General features: G+C 47.3%; 1 protein-coding gene across 5 annotated transcripts in view; it reads left to right on the top strand.

Annotated features, from left to right (window-relative positions):
- The window catches only part of GLI2 (GLI family zinc finger 2), a 1,147,062-nt gene that overhangs the window by 1,111,687 nt on the left and 17,647 nt on the right, over positions 1-17,728 (top strand). For all 5 annotated transcript variants that reach the window (XR_011274753.1, XM_069616740.1, XM_069616738.1 and 2 more), the window contains 2 exons: positions 446-703; positions 8,744-9,080. Coding sequence is in view for 4 of the 5 variants with exons in the window: in XM_069616740.1 (XP_069472841.1) it covers positions 446-703; positions 8,744-9,080 (595 nt within the window). In the remaining variant the exon portion in view is untranslated. The remainder of the gene's footprint in view (positions 1-445; positions 704-8,743; positions 9,081-17,728) is intronic.

Below are 17,728 nucleotides of genomic sequence, written 5' to 3'. Positions count from 1 at the left end.
AAACACTGATGCCCCATATAATGAGGCGACTGCTCTTACTGTGGTCAAGAGATCACAACGGGCAACTTTGGAGGGGCTACGGTTCGAGAAAGCACTGGCCAGAACTCCTGTTTTTGAAGTATGCACAGCAGTAGTGAAAAATGATATTCTGATGTCAATTCTGGGTTTGATGTTCCACCTGTGACTTCATGGCAGTGACAACAGGTTTAAGATGTAGCTGTCGTGTCTATTTGTGTGCAAACTGTACACAGCAAATCAAAAACACCACACACATACAGTTCCTCTGCATTCACCACCTTGACTTGCTGTGACGTGAAATAGAAGCTTTCATGTATTATGTCATAATCCTATTGGCTTACAGAAGATCTCATGTACAATTAACTATCTATTTTCTACTTTGTTAGTTCTGGCCAATGGTCTAAACTTGCCTTTGCCCCATCAACAGAAACCATACGTGTGTAAAATCCCCGGCTGCACTAAGAGGTACACCGACCCCAGCTCCCTCAGGAAACACGTCAAGACCGTTCACGGCCCGGAAGCCCACGTTACGAAGAAGCAGCGCAACGACGGTCACCCGCGCTCCAACCCACCAAAGGAAAATGGAGACAACGAGGCAAGTGCCAAGGATCCCGATGCCCACAGCACCAGCAGCAGCATGGAGGACTGTTTCCAGGCCAAGACAATAAAAACAGAGAACCCCATGGTAAGATAATCTAGTGATGGACAGGGCCACCTTGTGCCACAGTCCATCGTTTCTGGATATAACTGGTAGTAGGCTGATTGAGGTTTTATCTGGCCTTAGCCACTCCCAGCAAATGAAATGGGACACCTCTCATCGGCATTCCCTTTTCTAAATGACTGACTGACTGACTGATCAGTTCAGGGTGGTGCTCTGTGGGCTAAACACCCCATAAGAGTCATAGTCACTCACCCTCCTTCCACCTCCTGATGATCTCGCCTTCTACTTTATTCATCACTGTCTTCCAATTTAGTTTTCTCTGTCTTCCTCTTCACCTTCTTCCCCTTGTCCTCTTCATGTCCGTCTTTGAACCCACGGTACTCTTCACATACGTATTCTCAGTGGTCGAAGTGTACGAAAAGAAGTAGTGGAACTATGTTGCCTGCTAGCCTGCACCCACTCCCCACAAACCACATCACCACGTCCCCTCCCACGCACAATACACACCACCAAACACTTGCACCTGCTGCTTAAGGGAACGTCCAGTGCAGTGCACTGAAAGTGCAAGTTCCAACTTCTTCCTACACTTTTATTTTAAAACAAAACTATTTCGGAATGGTTTCTTTTTAAAATAAAAGTATATGAGCTGTAAAAGGTAATTTAAAAAAGTAGAGGACACCGCTCCCGACCGCTCCCGCTCACTTCGACCACTGCTTATTCTTCACCCTCCTCTTCCACCAGCACCTCAATATTCATCCTCTTCATCATCTTCTTGCCCACTTCACATGGTTCTTCTCATCCTATAGCCCATTCATGGGCTTCTTCTTCATCCTCAATCTCCAGCACTACTACTTCTTTGTGACTTCTCCTCCTTCTTTTTCTCCTTCTCCTCCTCCTCCTTCTTCTCCTTCTCCTCCTCCTTCTTCTCCTTCTCCTTCTTGTTCCTCTTCATCAATGGTCTTCTTCTCTTTTTTCTACTAACCCTCCTTCTTCCTCCTCAACCAGCTTTTTCTTTTCCTCCTACTTCTCCTCCTTCTTCTCCTTCTCCCTCTCCTTCTCGTTCCTCTTCATCAATGGTCTTCTTTTACTTCTTCCTCAACCAGCTTCTTCTTTTCCTCCTTCTTCTCCTCCGCCCCCTTCTTCTCCTCCTTCTCGTTCCTCTTCATCAACGGTCTTCATCTATGTTTTCCTCTTCTCCTTCTTGTTCCTCAACCAGCATCTTCTTCTTCTCCTTCTTCGACCCACTTCTTCTCCTTCCACCCCCCTTCTTCTTCTCCTTCCTCAACCTTCTTCTTCTTCCTCAGCCATCTTCTTCTTCCTCGACCTTCTTCTTCCACTGCCTCCTTCTTCCTCAACGTTCTTCTTCTTCCCTTCATCCACCTCCTCTTCCTTCCTCATCCTCACCCTCCTCCTCCTTCATCTTCTCCTCCTCCTTCTCCTTCTTCTTTTTATCCTTCTTCCACCTCCTCTTATTCTTCTTTTTTCCTTCTTCCACCTTCTCCTCCATCTTATTCCTCAACCTTCGCCTTCTCCTTCATCCACCTGCTCTTCCTTCTTCATCCTCAACCTTCTTCTTGTTTTTCTTCTTCTTCCGCTTCCTCGTCCTCTTCTTTGACTTGTTCTTTGTCGTCTTCAGCTTCTTCTTTTTTGCATTTATTTTCTTACTGTAGTCTTGATGTGTTGTCCTACCCCTTAGTACTCTGCAGGGAACCAATCCGTGTATGGGACTGGTATCACCGGCCAATAGCGCTTTACTCTGAGCGATTTCTGATTAGACCTTGTTAGTAGAAAGGGTCATCATGGGTTAGTGATAATCATAAGCAAACTCAAATACACACTTTAAAAAAACATTTCTACTGTAACTAAAATGGAGCAAAATCATTTCATACATTTCTTTTTCTTAAATACAGAATCAAACAAATTATGTTGACTGCATGTTCGCTAGTGAACAGAATTCAAAGGGAGGCATAAGATAGTTTCCCCATGTTTTTCACAGAGTAGTGAAATGTAGTGCTGAAACAATGCCCCCTGGTTTCAGTGAGTGCATATTTTTGTAACATACCTGTAGGAAAATGGTGCATGCGCTTGTCCGTTTCTTGCGACCCATTTAACTAACCTCTGCTTCTGTGTTCTTTTACTAACCTCTCACCTCTGCATGCTTCCTTTTGCTTCACTCTACTTTCCCGCGGACAGTCGGTTCTAAGGTGAGCAAACACATTATTATTTAAACGTGCTGTTTAAAAGGTTTGGGCCTATTTGACCTAAAACATTTGACCTAATCACATTTGATGGAATTTATTTGACCTTCTTTTTGGTCCAAAATGCGGGGGAAGATCCCCACAACAATACCTCCCTAATTCCCCTCAACCTAATCCATACCTTTACCCACCCCATATATATATATATATATATATATATATATATATATATATATATATATATATATATATATATATTTTAGTTAAATGTGACTGGAAAAAAGGTAAAACAAATTCTATCAAATGTTTTAGGTCAAATGTTTTTAAGGCAATTATGCGAATACCGTTTAAAATAGTCAGATGTCAGCATTGGGGAGTCAGAAAGGCTCATCTGCAGCTAAAGGTGTCCTCAAAAGGCACAGGGAAATGCCTCCTGATGCATGTGTACTCCCTGTCTGAAAACTTGCATTTTGTACAACCTAATTTCTGCTTAACAACAGCAGAAGCATGTAATCAAGAGCAGCAGTGGGAGCTAAAATGTGGACATTTCCCAGCTGTATGCATGCATTCCCTTTTCATCCTTTGGTCATCTTCCCAAGTCCCTTCCCTTTTCATCCTTTGGTCCTCTTCCCAAGTCCCTTCCCCTTTCATTCGTTGGTCTTCTTCCCAAGTCCCTTCCCTTTTCATCCTTTGGTCCTCTTCCCAAGTCCCTTCCCTTTTCATCATTTGGTCTTATTCCCAAGTCCCTTCCCTTTTCATCCTTTCGTCCTCTTCCCAAGTCCCTTCCCTTTTCACCCTTTGGTCCTCTTCCCAAGTCCCTTTCCTTTTCATCCTTTGGTCCTCTTCACACGTCCCTTCCCTTTTCATCCTTTGGTCTTCTTCCCAAGTCCCTTCCCTATTCATCCTTTACTCCTCTTCACGGGTCCCTTCCCTTTTCATCCTTTGGTCTTCTTCCCAAGTCCCTTCCCTTTGCATCCTTTGGTCTTCTTCCCAAGTCCCTTCCCTTTTCATCCTTTGGTCTTCTTCCCAAGTCCCTTCCCTTTTCATCCTTTAGTCCTTTTCACACGTCCCTTCCCTTTTCATCCTTTAGTCCTCTTCACACGTCCCTTCCCTTTTCATCCTTTGGTCTTCTTCCCAAGTCCCTTCCCTTTTCATCCTTTTGTCCTTTTCACACGTCCCTTCCCTATTCATCCTTTAGTCCTCTTCACACGTCCCTTCCCTTTTCATCCTTTGGTTTTCTTCCCAAGTCCCTTCCCTTTTCATCCTTTTGTCTTCTTCCCAAGTCCCTTCCCTTTTCATCCTTTAGTCCTTTTCACTGGTCCCTTCCCTTTTCATCCTTTAGTCCTCTTCACACGTCCCTTCCCTTTTCATCCTTTGGTCTTCTTCCCAAGTCCTTTCCCTTTTCATCCTTTGGTCTTCTTCCCACGTCCCTTCCCTTTAGCATCCTTTGGTCTTCTTCCCAAGTCCCTAGAGTTCACAATAGGGAAAGCACAGAATAAAGTTTGAATGTGAATTTCTAGGGGATTGTTCGTGGATTTGGGGATGACCCCAGCTATACCGGCAGTGGTGTACTGATTCCAATTTTCTGTTAATGACAATAGGGCTCACATCAAGGTATATTTACTGTTTATCTTCTGAGCCAAGTGGGATTACAAAGCGCAGTCCCTATTCGCACAGGAGGGAGATAGCGCAGGGATAGACCCATAGTTCTACCCGCCCGGTCATGTAGATTTAACTGCAGGCTGCGTTGAGGTTTCTTCAACCCTACCCACTCTTTGGTAAGGGGCCTCAGTGACCCTGTACTCTCAGGCACGCTGGACACATAGTGAGTCTCCAGCACTCACGCCATCTCCTGACCCCTCCTCATCACCTGTTCACATGCCTGATCGCCGTGGGCTGTCTCTACCAGAGCCTGGCCAGCCCTGCTGAGCCTTATAGTGGCCAAATGCACACACACACACATTCTAATTCTCACTCCAGCACTCTGGACTTCGGGCCACCGAGGGCGTTCCCACTACCAGCGCTTTGAGACTATAATAATGGTAAAAGGTGCTATATAATTGGCAAGTACAATACCTTGGGAGACCCGACATTCCATGGGCCTTGGTGAGACTTGTGGGTGCCTAGTGACCCATGCAAATTCAACCCATGTGCTTGCTATCGACTGGGCATGGTAGGGGAGGCTACCACCAGTGGGCTTTTTCCCACCCGGGGATGCTTTGGGCATACATACATCACTGGGCATATTAAATGAACAATGCCAAGCGCCTGGCGAAAAACGTGCCTTCTGCCAGGCGCTTCGCGCCTGCTAGCTCTATAATATGGCACTTGATTCGAAGTTATCAAATATTTGAGCCTGACATGTTTGCTCATACTACCTTGCACACTGGGCCACACCCTACAAACATTGATTGGTTACAGTGAGAGTGTTACCTCCCCACTATAATTTTGTATTAGCCTGTGGCTAGTTGATTTTTCCAAAGATCAGTTTTATCAGTTATAGTATGGTCATGGCATGACTTTTCCAATGATTGCAATGTTATACACGTTTTTGACACCTTATTAAAATTGTGTTATTCTAATTTGCTGATAAAAAGCGAAGCCAGGTTGTTCTGTACACTAACGCACCAGGGTTGTGCTTTTTACTGCGACTGGTGAGGTAGACCAGCAGTCAATGGTCCTCATTTTCAATGTAAAAGTAAATTACAATGGGAGTGGACCCTTTGCACTTAACGCCCCACAACATTTTCACCCTGAGAATTGAAGACTAAAACCTAGACTCAGTCGCCTTTGTCACTTCCAGGGAATTCTCTCCCACCCGAACTAAGAACAAAGGAATCTTACTGGGCCTTCCGCAAAGCCTTAAAGACATGGCTGTTAGTGTAACCCGTTGGCCTCTGTCATCTATTGTGATAGATCAACCTGATGTAACCACCATGTTTCCTCGCGGAAGCACTATGATTGATTGATTGATAGTTTATTTATATAGCGCCTATACGCGATGTGTTTCAAAGCGCTTCAAGGTAAGAGAGGGAACAGGGGAAAATACAGTGACATTCTTACAAGTCCTTGATATATTCAGAATGTGAAATGAACTATCATACTAGGCCTGGCGACATTTCAGATAGTGCAAGAGCTTTGACAATGATAAGGAGGGGAGGGAGGGTGGGAAAAGAGATGAGGACAGACAAGTGGCTAACGTACTAGGCCTGACGACATTTCTGGTAGTGCCGGAAGGTAGCCAAGCGGTGAGGGGGGGGCAAGGAGAAGGAGAGGAACAAAACAAGCGACAATCGTACTAGGCCTGACGACATTTCAGATAGTGCTGGAGGGGCAGTGGGCGAGGGAGGAACAAAAAGTGAGGGAGGGGGAACAAACAAGCTGCTATCATACTGGGTCAGGTGACATTTCTGATAGAGTAAGTGTGTAAGATATAGTGAGGGGAGGAGGGAGTGGAGAGAGGAGGGGACAATAGAATGTATGCTGTTCTCTTCTTCTGCCTCCGGGCCATCATATCACTGATTCTCACCAGCAGCCAGATGCCTCAGGGCTTGTGTGCGCTATACTAATGGAAAAATAAATAAGTCAAATAATAAATACTGCGTTTCAGGAAAAGTGTACATGCCTCCTGCAATTCATGATTTCAGGAGGCATTTTCAATGGATTCCTATAGAATCCCCTGCTTTTAGAAGCTGGTAAATGCAGGTGGTAAGGCAGCCACATTCATTATCCTGAGTGGGAAATTGAGGTGGACGTGCTTTGTCCGCCCTGCTTCTCATCTTCATCTGACAAATGCATTAAACTCTGGCAGACGAGAAAAAGTGTCAAACAGTTTTTTCCACCACTTCTTCCAATCCCAAAAGGACCTCCGATTTTTCTTTTTGGACAGTGCCTTTTACATACATCTGATAAGGGGTCATTTCTAGTAAGTAGGAGTTGTGTTTTTTCAGCTAGGCCTCCACAACCCCGCACGTCCACATTAGGTGCCTGTTTAGCTTTAAACATGACTGTGCTTTCGAAACTGTCATTCCAAAAACTCTGCCTCCATATGTGTTGATTTAGGCCCCACAGATTATGATGTTAGATTAGGATATAATGTCATGTTCTCTCTCTTTTATTATTGAAGGTTGGGCTGAGAATAATAATCAGGCCTTTCTGTAGTGCTTTGGGGAGAGGCCAAGACATCAAGGGAATAGATTACCGCTTCAGGGGAGAGACCAACATCCAAGCTCCGAGAGATCTTAGCAAGCCTAAACGGGTCCGATTGGATAACACTGTATAGGGTAGTCCAGGGGTCTCTAGCATTGTGTCTTGCCAGATTTTTGGAACTGCAACTCCAATCAGCCCTAGCCTGCATAATCGATGATGATGGATCCTGAGTGCCATAGTACACTAAAGCTGCCCTCACCATTGATGTTATGTTATGTTATTTGGCATTTGTATAGTGCTCTACATATCATTGGTATGACCTCAAAGCTCTGGTAGGTTGAACTCCCTCTGGGACCATAGTCCAGGTCAGTTGAGAGAGTAAGGTGTCATAGGGTGCTTGGGTGCACCAGTAATGTGTGCAGCTGATGCAGCTGATGCAATTGCCTAATGGTAGCTGCATCTAAGCATTAGGTGTGGTGGTATTGATAGGATTGGATGGGCACCAAGACTGGGTTCTGGCTGTGTTAGGCCTGAGTAGCACACTTATGTGTGCAGCTAGGCCGGTTTGTCATGGGATGTAGCTGCGTTTTATTAGAATGATTAGGTGTTCATGGGGTAATGTTCCTATGTGAGCAGCTAGGCTGAAATTGACCCAGGGGTATAGCTGCAGTCTAATTGTGTGTTGGGTGTAGAGTAGAGTGTAAGCATAGTGATTGCAAGAGGCGAGGGCGGGACTGGGAGAATGCCAGACACAAACAAAGGACTACACTCCAGGGACTGCACACTCTAGATGCAGGCCAGCACAGAAAACAGAGTGAGAAGCCACAGACACACAAGATAAACCCTCCAGAATAGCACACACTGGTGAACAAAATGATTGAAAAAACACTCAAACCCCTCCACTAGAGTACATGAAACGGATTACAATCAATGTCTACTGCTCACTGAGCATCAACCTGCCCCTAAGGCTGCTTCCCAAGAGGTTTCCCTAGCAGATCCTTAGAGATTGCAGTCCAGAAGGCGAGTGGAAATGGCTGCAGGGAGCAAGGCAGAGACACACCTGACTATTCCAACCAATTGCAAGAGGGGAGGGCGGGACAGGGTATGCAAAGAGGAAAGAGCATGGTAAAGCCTTCCAACTCTACAGCAGTGTTTGACCAACTTTCCAGAGAGCCAGATTAGGGTTTTTTTTTTTTCCGGCCAGTCATTAACTATTGGGATATATCCCTTGGAAAGAACATGGTAAGAGGAGAAGCCACAAATGGCCATGGTTTGCCAACTAACATGGAAGTCCAGTCACTATTGCTAAAATTGTACTTCATCTGTCATCACCTGACTTTAGCCAAAACCTTTAAAGCATGGCAATTCATTCCTAGCATACCAGAAGTGAACTCACACTGTCATTATGGTGCCAAGAAGCCATGCAAAGGTCTATCATAAGGCTCAGAAATGCACGCCAGTCAATGGCGTACAGAAGGATGAATGTTTTGAATTCCTCTGCTTGCATCCTTTGTGTTACTGTATTTTATTTTGGTGATTTCTAGGGTGCTGCATGCTGATGTGATATTGCTTCAGGGTGAACAGTAGAGTTGGTGGTAACTAGGGCTGCACAGAGTCTACATTATTTACCAACTGGGCGCTTTGTTGGCCCACGCTATGGCACCAGTTATAGTCGAGCACTGAAGGCCCTGACCCCTGCGTTCTCTTCTCTTTATAGATGTATCAATCCAGCCCTGGTGGGCAGTCGTCATGCAGCAGTGAACCATCGCCGCTTGGCAGCAGCAACAACAATGATAGTGGAGTAGAGCTGAACATGCACAGCGGGGGAAGTCTGGGGGATCTCACGGCCTTGGATGACAATGCTCCTGTGGTGGACTCAACAGTCTCGTCTGGTACTTCAACGGTCAGCCTCCAGCAGCGGAAACACATGACCACAATGCAAAGACTTGAGCATCTTAAGATAGAGAAACTGAAGACGGTTAGGGATTCCTGCTCATGGGCGAACTCAGCTCCACCAATCAGAAACACCAAGCTGCCACCCATCACAGGAAACGGTAGGTTCACATCCTATGGCCATGTCTTCTGTGTAATTCTAGGCTCATGGAGGTCTCCAGTCTGTTTGTGGAAAATGATGGCCTGCATTTGAAGACCGTGGTGGCTTTCGTTGTTATCCGGGGTCATAGCAGTCATTCGATCAGTATCAAACCCATGTCGGCCCATCAACTCCCAAAACAAAGGAACAGAAAATCATCAACACATTTACAACATTTACCAAGTGCAGGTGAATTAGCACCAGACCTATTTCAAATGAGAAGCTTGACACCCTCCACCTGGCATCAACTCTGCTGCCCCCAGAACAACACTCCCAGTTCTTTAATGAGAAGATATTCAACTGTGGGGTTGGTGATCACCATACCAATTAAAGAAAGAATGCTGTAGTTTTGCAAGCGTTGTTCCTATGACAATGGTGTACAGAGTTCGAAAGTAAGAATGGATAAGCAAGAGCTAAAAGCAGCTCCTGGGTATCCAGTATTAATCACTAAGCAGGAGCTACCACTGACGACCCAGGAGCTACAACATAGCGTTCTGAAAATCTACCTTCCACATTAGATGCACACAAATAATGTTGTTACTTATTTATTACCCTTTAAGCTTTAAAGGTCATGCAGATGTGTCCTAATGTTTATCGATTGTCTCAAACACACAGAGATAAGTTCACATGGATGTGTTTGTTCGGCATCCGGAGCCAAAAGTAGCTCCTGGTAGCTTTTGGTGTCAAGCTAACCAGGCTCTTCTAGGCCACAAATGGGTGACATAGCTCCCAGCTCCCATCAATTTCGATCCCTGATTGTAGTACAAAAAAGTCTGACACCCTCCCAAGATGCCTACTTCAAACGTGAGCATCAATCTTTCTTCTGATCATTAGATGTATTTCTAGTTTTATTTAAGCTTCACTTATCACTTGCCGACTTTTAACATCTGAAGAAGGGACCTGCCAGGTCTCCAAAGCGTATGTCCGTCACCATTGTTGTACTATGTCAGTTCCAGTAAAAGACACCCTGGGGAGAGATGAACCAATTACGAGTTTGGCGGTTTTGCTAGTGATAATGTTGCCAATATCGTTTCACACATGTGGTGACGTGAAGGGTCCGCATGGTCATGAGTCATGGTTGCTCTGTTATTCCCCATTTTGGAATCGCATGGGTGGTACCCCATGTGGTAATGCCCAATCAAAAGCAGGTGAAAAAGGTTAGGTACTGAAAGGCGGAGCTTGGCAGAGCAGTGAACTTGCAGTATTCAGAAATGCTGCATGTTTTGCCACCAGTGCCAAGCTTGTAATCAAGCCCTTGCAAATCATTAACATCGCAATCTGCACCTTAACAAAGATCTCATTCAGATCTCCCCACGTCCAATCCCACACAGCAACTAAATGCACGGCAGCCCCTTGATCGCTCGCCGACTCCTGCTCAACACGGCTATGAAGGCATATTTCATGCTCTGTATTGCCTTTTACACCACATTCCAAATGTTTCAATACATATGTTTTCAGCTTGTATTGCTTCAAAGTGGCCAAGTTCTACCTTTTCTGCAGAAATGCAGACTGCATCCTGATAACCTCCAAAACGACCTACCAAACTCCAACCTGTCCTGCAAGTGCAAAGCAAAAGAAACTCATTATTAAGTGAATTGTCTAACCTCCTTGACTCTCATGAGCTGCCCTGACCCTCCTCATAGTCTTCTTCAGAGATGAGGCTGCCAACAGCAACATTCCGAAGGAGGTTTCTCAACTTTCTGGGCAGACGAGCTGTCTCTTTTAGGCCTTTAGTCTCCATTGCATGGAAGCAGGGAATCATTTGGATTTGTTCACTGCATCCCTGACTTTTCCTGTGTTTGCTGGATCAATGTGTGGTTTCCCAACAGCCTAGAGGACATCAAGAAATTCTGACTGTGGATTTGCGCACCACAGAATCACCAAATAACTCTGGTGTGTGCCGGTATCTTGTACGAAACCCATCTTCTGGGGCAATCCCATAAAATAAAGGTTGGTGAGCCTCTGATAGGAATCAACATTTATTATTTTTGGTATTTGGAGTGTTGAGTTAATGTACATGCTTCTAAGAGGATATACATTAATGGCATTCGCCTTTGAGCTCCCCACGGTGTTCACACCACATGCATTACACATGGCAGGCATTAGGTGCACCTGTGAGCTTGTGCACATGGTGGTGGGAGATGGGTCATTGCTGGCATTAGCCATTGTTTCTTCCCACTGTGTGCATGACTTGGCTATTGCACATGTCCAGTACATAATAGGGATTCTTCTCACACGTGCACTGACACTTGGGTTGAAGCAACCTTAATGGCTCCATCCCAGGGATCACTGCACATGTACAGAGAATCCCCATTCAGTTCCCAAGGATCACTGTGTTCATGTTTGTTCCGGCGGGTCGGCATTGGACACAGAGCCATGTTTGTCATAAACCGCCCTATCTAACCTGAGATGGTTGGTCATTTCCCTACAGGCCCACACACTCACAGAATGCCTCTCTGCTCAATACTCTTGCAACGACTTTCAAATTAGGTACCAGACCATCTCCAGTGCTGGTCCTAGGCTCTGGAACACCATACCTCTAAGGTGCATTCAGGAGCTTAAAAGGGTCTATGTTGTCATAAAGAAGGGAATAGTTTCTTACCTGTAACTCCATTTCTCCAGCATTGGTATCTTTCATGGATTCACATGCTTTGAATATTCCCCGTCGTCAGGCTGGGAATCCCCGGTACATTATATAGACCCTTTCCCGTAGGAAAACTTTTTCGACGCTTATGCGTCCTATCCGCCTCGTTTTGTATCATGCGTGCCCGTGCCGTCAGGACGTCATGATATAAATACAGGCCCCGCCCCCGCGCTCCCTCAGATTTCGGCCCCCAAAGTAGTGGGGGAACCGGTTTGCATGATCAGGGGAGGCAGGTGGGCGCATGTGAATCCATGAAAGATACCAATGCTGGAGAAATGGAGTTACAGGTAAGAAACTATTCCCTTCTCCAGCATTGGATCTTTCATGGATTCACATGCTTTGAATAGATTACATAGCAGTACTACCCCCAAGAGGAGGTGTGCATGCAAACCCATATACTTTCTTCGCCAAAGGCCGTTCCCTATGATCATGTATACATCAGTAATAGTTTACATAGGAAAAAACGGACCACATACAGTCATAAAATTCCACAGGATGCAACCCCGCAGCCGGGGCTTACCTTACTGGAATAGGTGTCGAAGCACTGCCTGTCCCATCCGGGTGTCTTCGGCATGTTGCTGCGACAGGCAGTAATGGCGGGTAAAGGTGTGTGTAGACGCCCAGGTAGCCGCCATGCAGATGTCCCCTAGAGGGACTCCGGCCCACAGTGCCGTCGACGATGCCGCTGCTCTAGTTGAATGAGCTCTTGGCCGTCGTAGAAGAGGCTTCCCTGCCCTGGAATGGCAGTACGAAATGGTAGATGACACCCATCTTGATAGCCCTTGCTTTGAAATGGCTTTTCCTCTAGCACCCAACCCATAGGCCACAAACAGCTGTCTCGTTTCTCTGAACGGTTGCGTACGATGAAGATAAAACTTGAGAGTCCTTTTTACATCCAATGTGTGTAGCATGCGCTCCGCTCCCGAGCATGGCTCCGGAAAAAACGTAGGCAACACGATAGAAGAGTGTTTATGAAACACCGAAGGAGCTTTTGGTACGAACTGTGGGTTAGTGGCTAGGACTACCTTGGTCTTGAAAATCTTAAGTATGGTGGGTCCACCATTAGAGCTTGAACTTCTGAAATACGTCGGGCTGAAGTGATGGCCACCAGGAAGGCCAATTTCCACGACAGAAACTTTAGAGACGATGATGACATTGGCTCAAAAGGAGGTTTCATAAGAGACGTTAAGACCAGATTGAGGCTCCACTCCGGTGGAAATTTCTTCTCTGGAGGGAAACTCCGAAAGAGGCCTTTAAGGAAGTGCTTAATCAGGCGATCGCTGAACAATGGCGCCGAGTGCCGTCGACGAGTAAACCTGGAAATGGCTGCTAGGTGTACTTTTATTGACGACACCGACAGGCCCTTTTGAGCTAATAACAGCAAGTATGGAAGGAGCTGTTCCGGCCTAATCGATTGCGGGGCCAAACCTGGTTGATCCTCACACCATTGACAGAACCTTTTCCATTTGTACGCGTATGAGGCGTTTGTGGAAGGTGCTCTTGCCGCTTGCAGGATACGTCGACAGTCCTCCGGAATCGTTAGCCGACCAAATTCGGCGAAGTCAGGAGCCAGGCCGTCAATTTGAGGCTGTCCGGGTCGTGATGCCAAACGACACCCTCCTGTCGAGACAGAAGGTCGGGGGTCTTCTGGAATCTCATCGGTTCCGCCGCCGCTAAGTGTAGTAGGTCTGAAAACCACACCTGTCTGGCCCAGTATGGGGCCACCAGAATTACCCGACATGGGTACCTGAGGATCCATTGCAACGTCCTCCGGACAAGGGGAAAAGGAGGAAATGCGTACAGGAATTTGTTCGTCCATGGGAATGAGAACGCATCCCCCAGTGAGTCCTGCTGAGGCCATCTGCTTGCGTACTGATGGCATTTCTTGTTGTTCTTCGTTGCAAATAGGTCTATGGAAGGGTGTCCCCATTCCTTGAATACTTGTTGAAGTTGTTGGTCGTTCAGCACCCATTCGTGAACTTCGTTCATTTCTCTGCTGAGAGCATCGGCTTCCACGTTTTTCACTCCTGGTAGGTGAAACGCTAAGATTTGCATGTTGTGTTGCAGGGCCCAGTGCCAGATTTTCTGTGCCTCCGTCGATAGGGACCTGGAACGTGTCCCTCCTTGTTTCCTCAAGTAGAACATCGTAGTGGTGTTGTCCGTCATGACACGCACCACCGAGTCCCTCAGTTGCGGAAGAAAAGACTTTAGAGCCCATCGCACTGCTCTCAGTTCTAGCAGGTTGATATGCAGAGAGGACTCCTGCAAAGACCACTGGCCTTGTACCTGTAACGTATCCAGATGAGCTCCCCATCCGCTCAGCGATGCATCCGTCACCACCGTCTTTTGGAACTCTGGTTCCAGTAGAGGCATCCCTTTCGTTAGATGAGTAGACACTTTCCACCAGCCGAGTGCTTGAACTAGTTGTTCGTCGACGACCAGTCTGTCGGACCAGCGACCTCTGCTCTGAGCCCAACGGTCCGCTAGAAATTCCTGGCAAGGCCTCATAAACAGACGGCAGTTGTTTATTAACGGAATGCAGGACGACATGGTCCCTAGCAGGGACATGTACTTGCGCACAGAGACCTTGGTACCGCCTCTCCATTCCGACGCCTTGTTTTGAAGTTTCTGAATTCTTTCGCTGGATGGTTTCACCAGGCTTGTGTGTGTATGAAACTCCGCTCCTAGAAAGACCAAGGTCCTCGAAGGCTCTACTGAGGACTTGTTGAAGTTTATTGCGAAGCCCAGTTCCTGTAATATGGACATTGTGGCTCGTAGACTGTCTTGTGTTTGTTCCCTGGATGACCCTCTGACTAGCCAGTCGTCTAGATATGGATAGACATGATGACCATCCTTCCTTAAATGGGCCGCTATAGGGGCCAAGCACTTGGTGAACGTCCTGGGGGAGGACTTGAGTCCGAACGGGAGGACCTTGAACTGAAAATGCTTTTTCCCGACGACGAATCTTAAATATCTCCTGTGTCGTGGGCGTATTGGGATGTGAAAATAAGCATCCTGAAGGTCTAGTGATGATAGATAGTCCATGGGTTGCACCGATCTGATAACCTCTTGGAGTTTTAGCATTTTGAATTTTTGGCTCTTTAGCCACTTGTTGAGTATCCTTAGGTCCAGAATGGGCCTCCATTTGCCGTTTGGCTTTTTGACAACAAAGAACCTGGAATAAACTCCTTGGCCTTCCTGTACCACAGGAACTCTCTCTACCGCCCCTTTTCGCAACATAAGCGCCACCTCTTGTCGTAGGATTTGGAGGTGGGGCTGTGTCGAGAATAAAGGAGGAAGACGCGGAGGCTTGTCTTTGAATTGTAGCGCATGACCCATGCGAATCGTGTCTAGGACCCATCGATCTCTGGTTATGCATTTCCATCGGTCGAAGTGATGAGAGACTCGACCCCCCAGGACGTTCCGAAGGCCGTCATTGGTTGCTGGTTTGCTTGTTCTTCGTTGACGACGGACCTGAGCCTCGCCGCCTGGAGGATTGATAGTCCCTGCCTCCACGTGCCGACTGGGACGCTCGTCTGAACCCTTGTGAAGAGTACGAGGGCCTGTTAAATCCACGGTCCCTCGAGGCACCAAAGCGGGAGTTTCCAGAAGCACCTCTGAAGGGGCGAAAAGAGCGAAAATTTCTACCCGTTTGAAGGGCGCCGAGGGATCTAGCAGTATCCGTGTCTTCTTTCATCCCTTTTAGCGCTTCATCAACCTTTTCGCCAAACAAGTGCTCCCCTTCGCATGGCATGTCCAGGACTTTGTACTGTACTTCAGGACGGAAAGTAGTACATTTGAGCCATGCTTGTCGACGAAGCACTACTCCATGGTTGATTTGTTTGAAACCAGACTCTGCTAGGTCAACTGCGATATTAATAGCGTGGTTCGAGGCCTCTTCGCCGTCCCGCACCAGTAACATAGCTGCTTTCCGGTGTTCATCTGGCAGGTGTTCTAGGATAGGGGCTAATTTGTGCCACATTTCCCTATCATATCGTGACACGATCGCTAAGGAATTGGCTGCTCTTACCGTCGTCGCACCGACCGAGAGCACCTTCTTTCCAAATGCGTCCTGCCTCCTAGCCTCGCTTTCCGGTGGCGTTGAACATTTTTGCTGGACCCTGGCCTTCCTAGCCGCTGCCGCCGACACCACCGAGTCAGACAGAGGCTGTGATGTTAGACATTTTGGAGTGGACTCCGGAGCTTTAAACTTTTTCTCGATCCGTCCCTTTATGGCTGGTTCCGAGAACGGATGGCGCATCGTCTTGAGACCTTCTTGCCACACGTGGTCAAGGATTGGAATGGCAAATACCGATTTTCTCCTTTGACCCATATGGTCAAAAAGGAAACAGTCTTTCCTCTGCTCCTCAGGAATCAAGCCGAATTCCGAACACGCTTTCCCCATCATTGCATGGAAGGCTCCCACATCATCAGGGGGAGATGGCTGTGTCTGGCTCCTCGTAGACTCCAATTCTACATCCGAATTCCATGTCGGGTCCCTCGACGGTGACAGGGAGATGTCTGACCCCGAATCATCACGTATAGAGTCGGACTCCGACAGCTCACCCTCCTCCTGAGCTCGAGGACGATCTTTCGCCGCCTGGGGAGCCGATGGGTGTTTCGTCGACGGGCGAGCAGTACAAGTTTGCTCGTCGACGGAAGGTACAGACAAAAGTGACGATGACGTCCCAGGTTGAGGGAACTGCGTATCCATCCGTTGTAGTAGCTTCTGAAGAGTATTAAGCACATCCAGAGACAAAACCGTTTGGGGGGTCAGTAACGTGGATGATATAGGTACCATACCCCCGCTCGCACTCGCCGTCGTCGTCGACGTGGAAGGCCTTAAGCCTAAATCCGATGGCTGCAGAACCCTGTCACCTTCCCCTTCCGCCAAGCAGGCCGTGTCTGGCTGCAGTAAGACCTCAGGGGGGATCGGGTCATAGACCTCAGGCAGCCAAGCCATAGACTGAGCCTCCGTCGACGAAGGAATCCCAACCGCTGCTTGAACGGTAATAGGCATCGTCAGTGACACTGAGGTCGACGAGCAAGTCGTCGTCGTCGAGCCCTTAGACTTCGTCGTCGATTTCGATGCCGACTTCCCGGCTGAAGCTTCCCGACTCACGGAAGACCTGGGACGGTCCCCTGAGGAGGATTTTGACAGCGCTAGCCTCTCCGTCTTAGATGATGAGGAGGAGGAGGGCTTTTTATGTGATGAGGAGGATCCAGCCTGTTTCCCCTTATGCTTGTCCTCAGCGCGAATTTCTGCTGGCCGCACCTTCTTCGATGGAGGCTCCGACTTGCTCCTGGAGGCCGTTGAGCCAACTTCCGAAGCCGGGTAGGCACCCGCTCCGTCATTAAGCCAGTCGACCAGCCTTCTTTTTCGGTCCTTAAGGGTTTTTTGGGAGAAACCCTGGCATATCTCACATGTATCCGCCGTGTGGTGCGGGTGGAGACAGTAGATACAGTCCATGTGGCCGTCTCCTTCATAAACCTTTTTGAGGCCACAAGTTGCACATGGGCGAAATAACGCCTTTCCAGACATAATTCTTCAGAATTTGAACTTCGCTTACGCGAAACAGACAAAAAAACAATAAACAACCTAGTTTTCACTAGTAGTAAACACGAGGATCCCACTACTTTGAAAGACGGTTGAAATCTGAGGGAGCGCGGGGGCGGGGCCTGTATTTATATCATGACGTCCTGACGGCACGGGCACGCATGATACAAAACGAGGCGGATAGGACGCATAAGCGTCGAAAAAGTTTTCCTACGGGAAAGGGTCTATATAATGTACCGGGGATTCCCAGCCTGACGACGGGGAATATTCAAAGCATGTGAATCCATGAAAGATCCAATGCTGGAGAAATATGTGTGATAATGTTTGCGTTTGCCTTTAGGATGATTTTTGTAATACGCTGCTACCATGATGAATTAGTTGCTGTCTTTGATGAATTTTTAAGCTTTGC

Source organism: Ambystoma mexicanum, chromosome 9 (genome assembly GCF_040938575.1).
Source record: "Ambystoma mexicanum isolate Mex_15411 chromosome 9, UKY_AmexF1_1, whole genome shotgun sequence".
Lineage (NCBI taxonomy): Eukaryota > Metazoa > Chordata > Amphibia > Caudata > Ambystomatidae > Ambystoma > Ambystoma mexicanum.
This window is presented reverse-complemented; position numbering and strand designations above follow the sequence as displayed.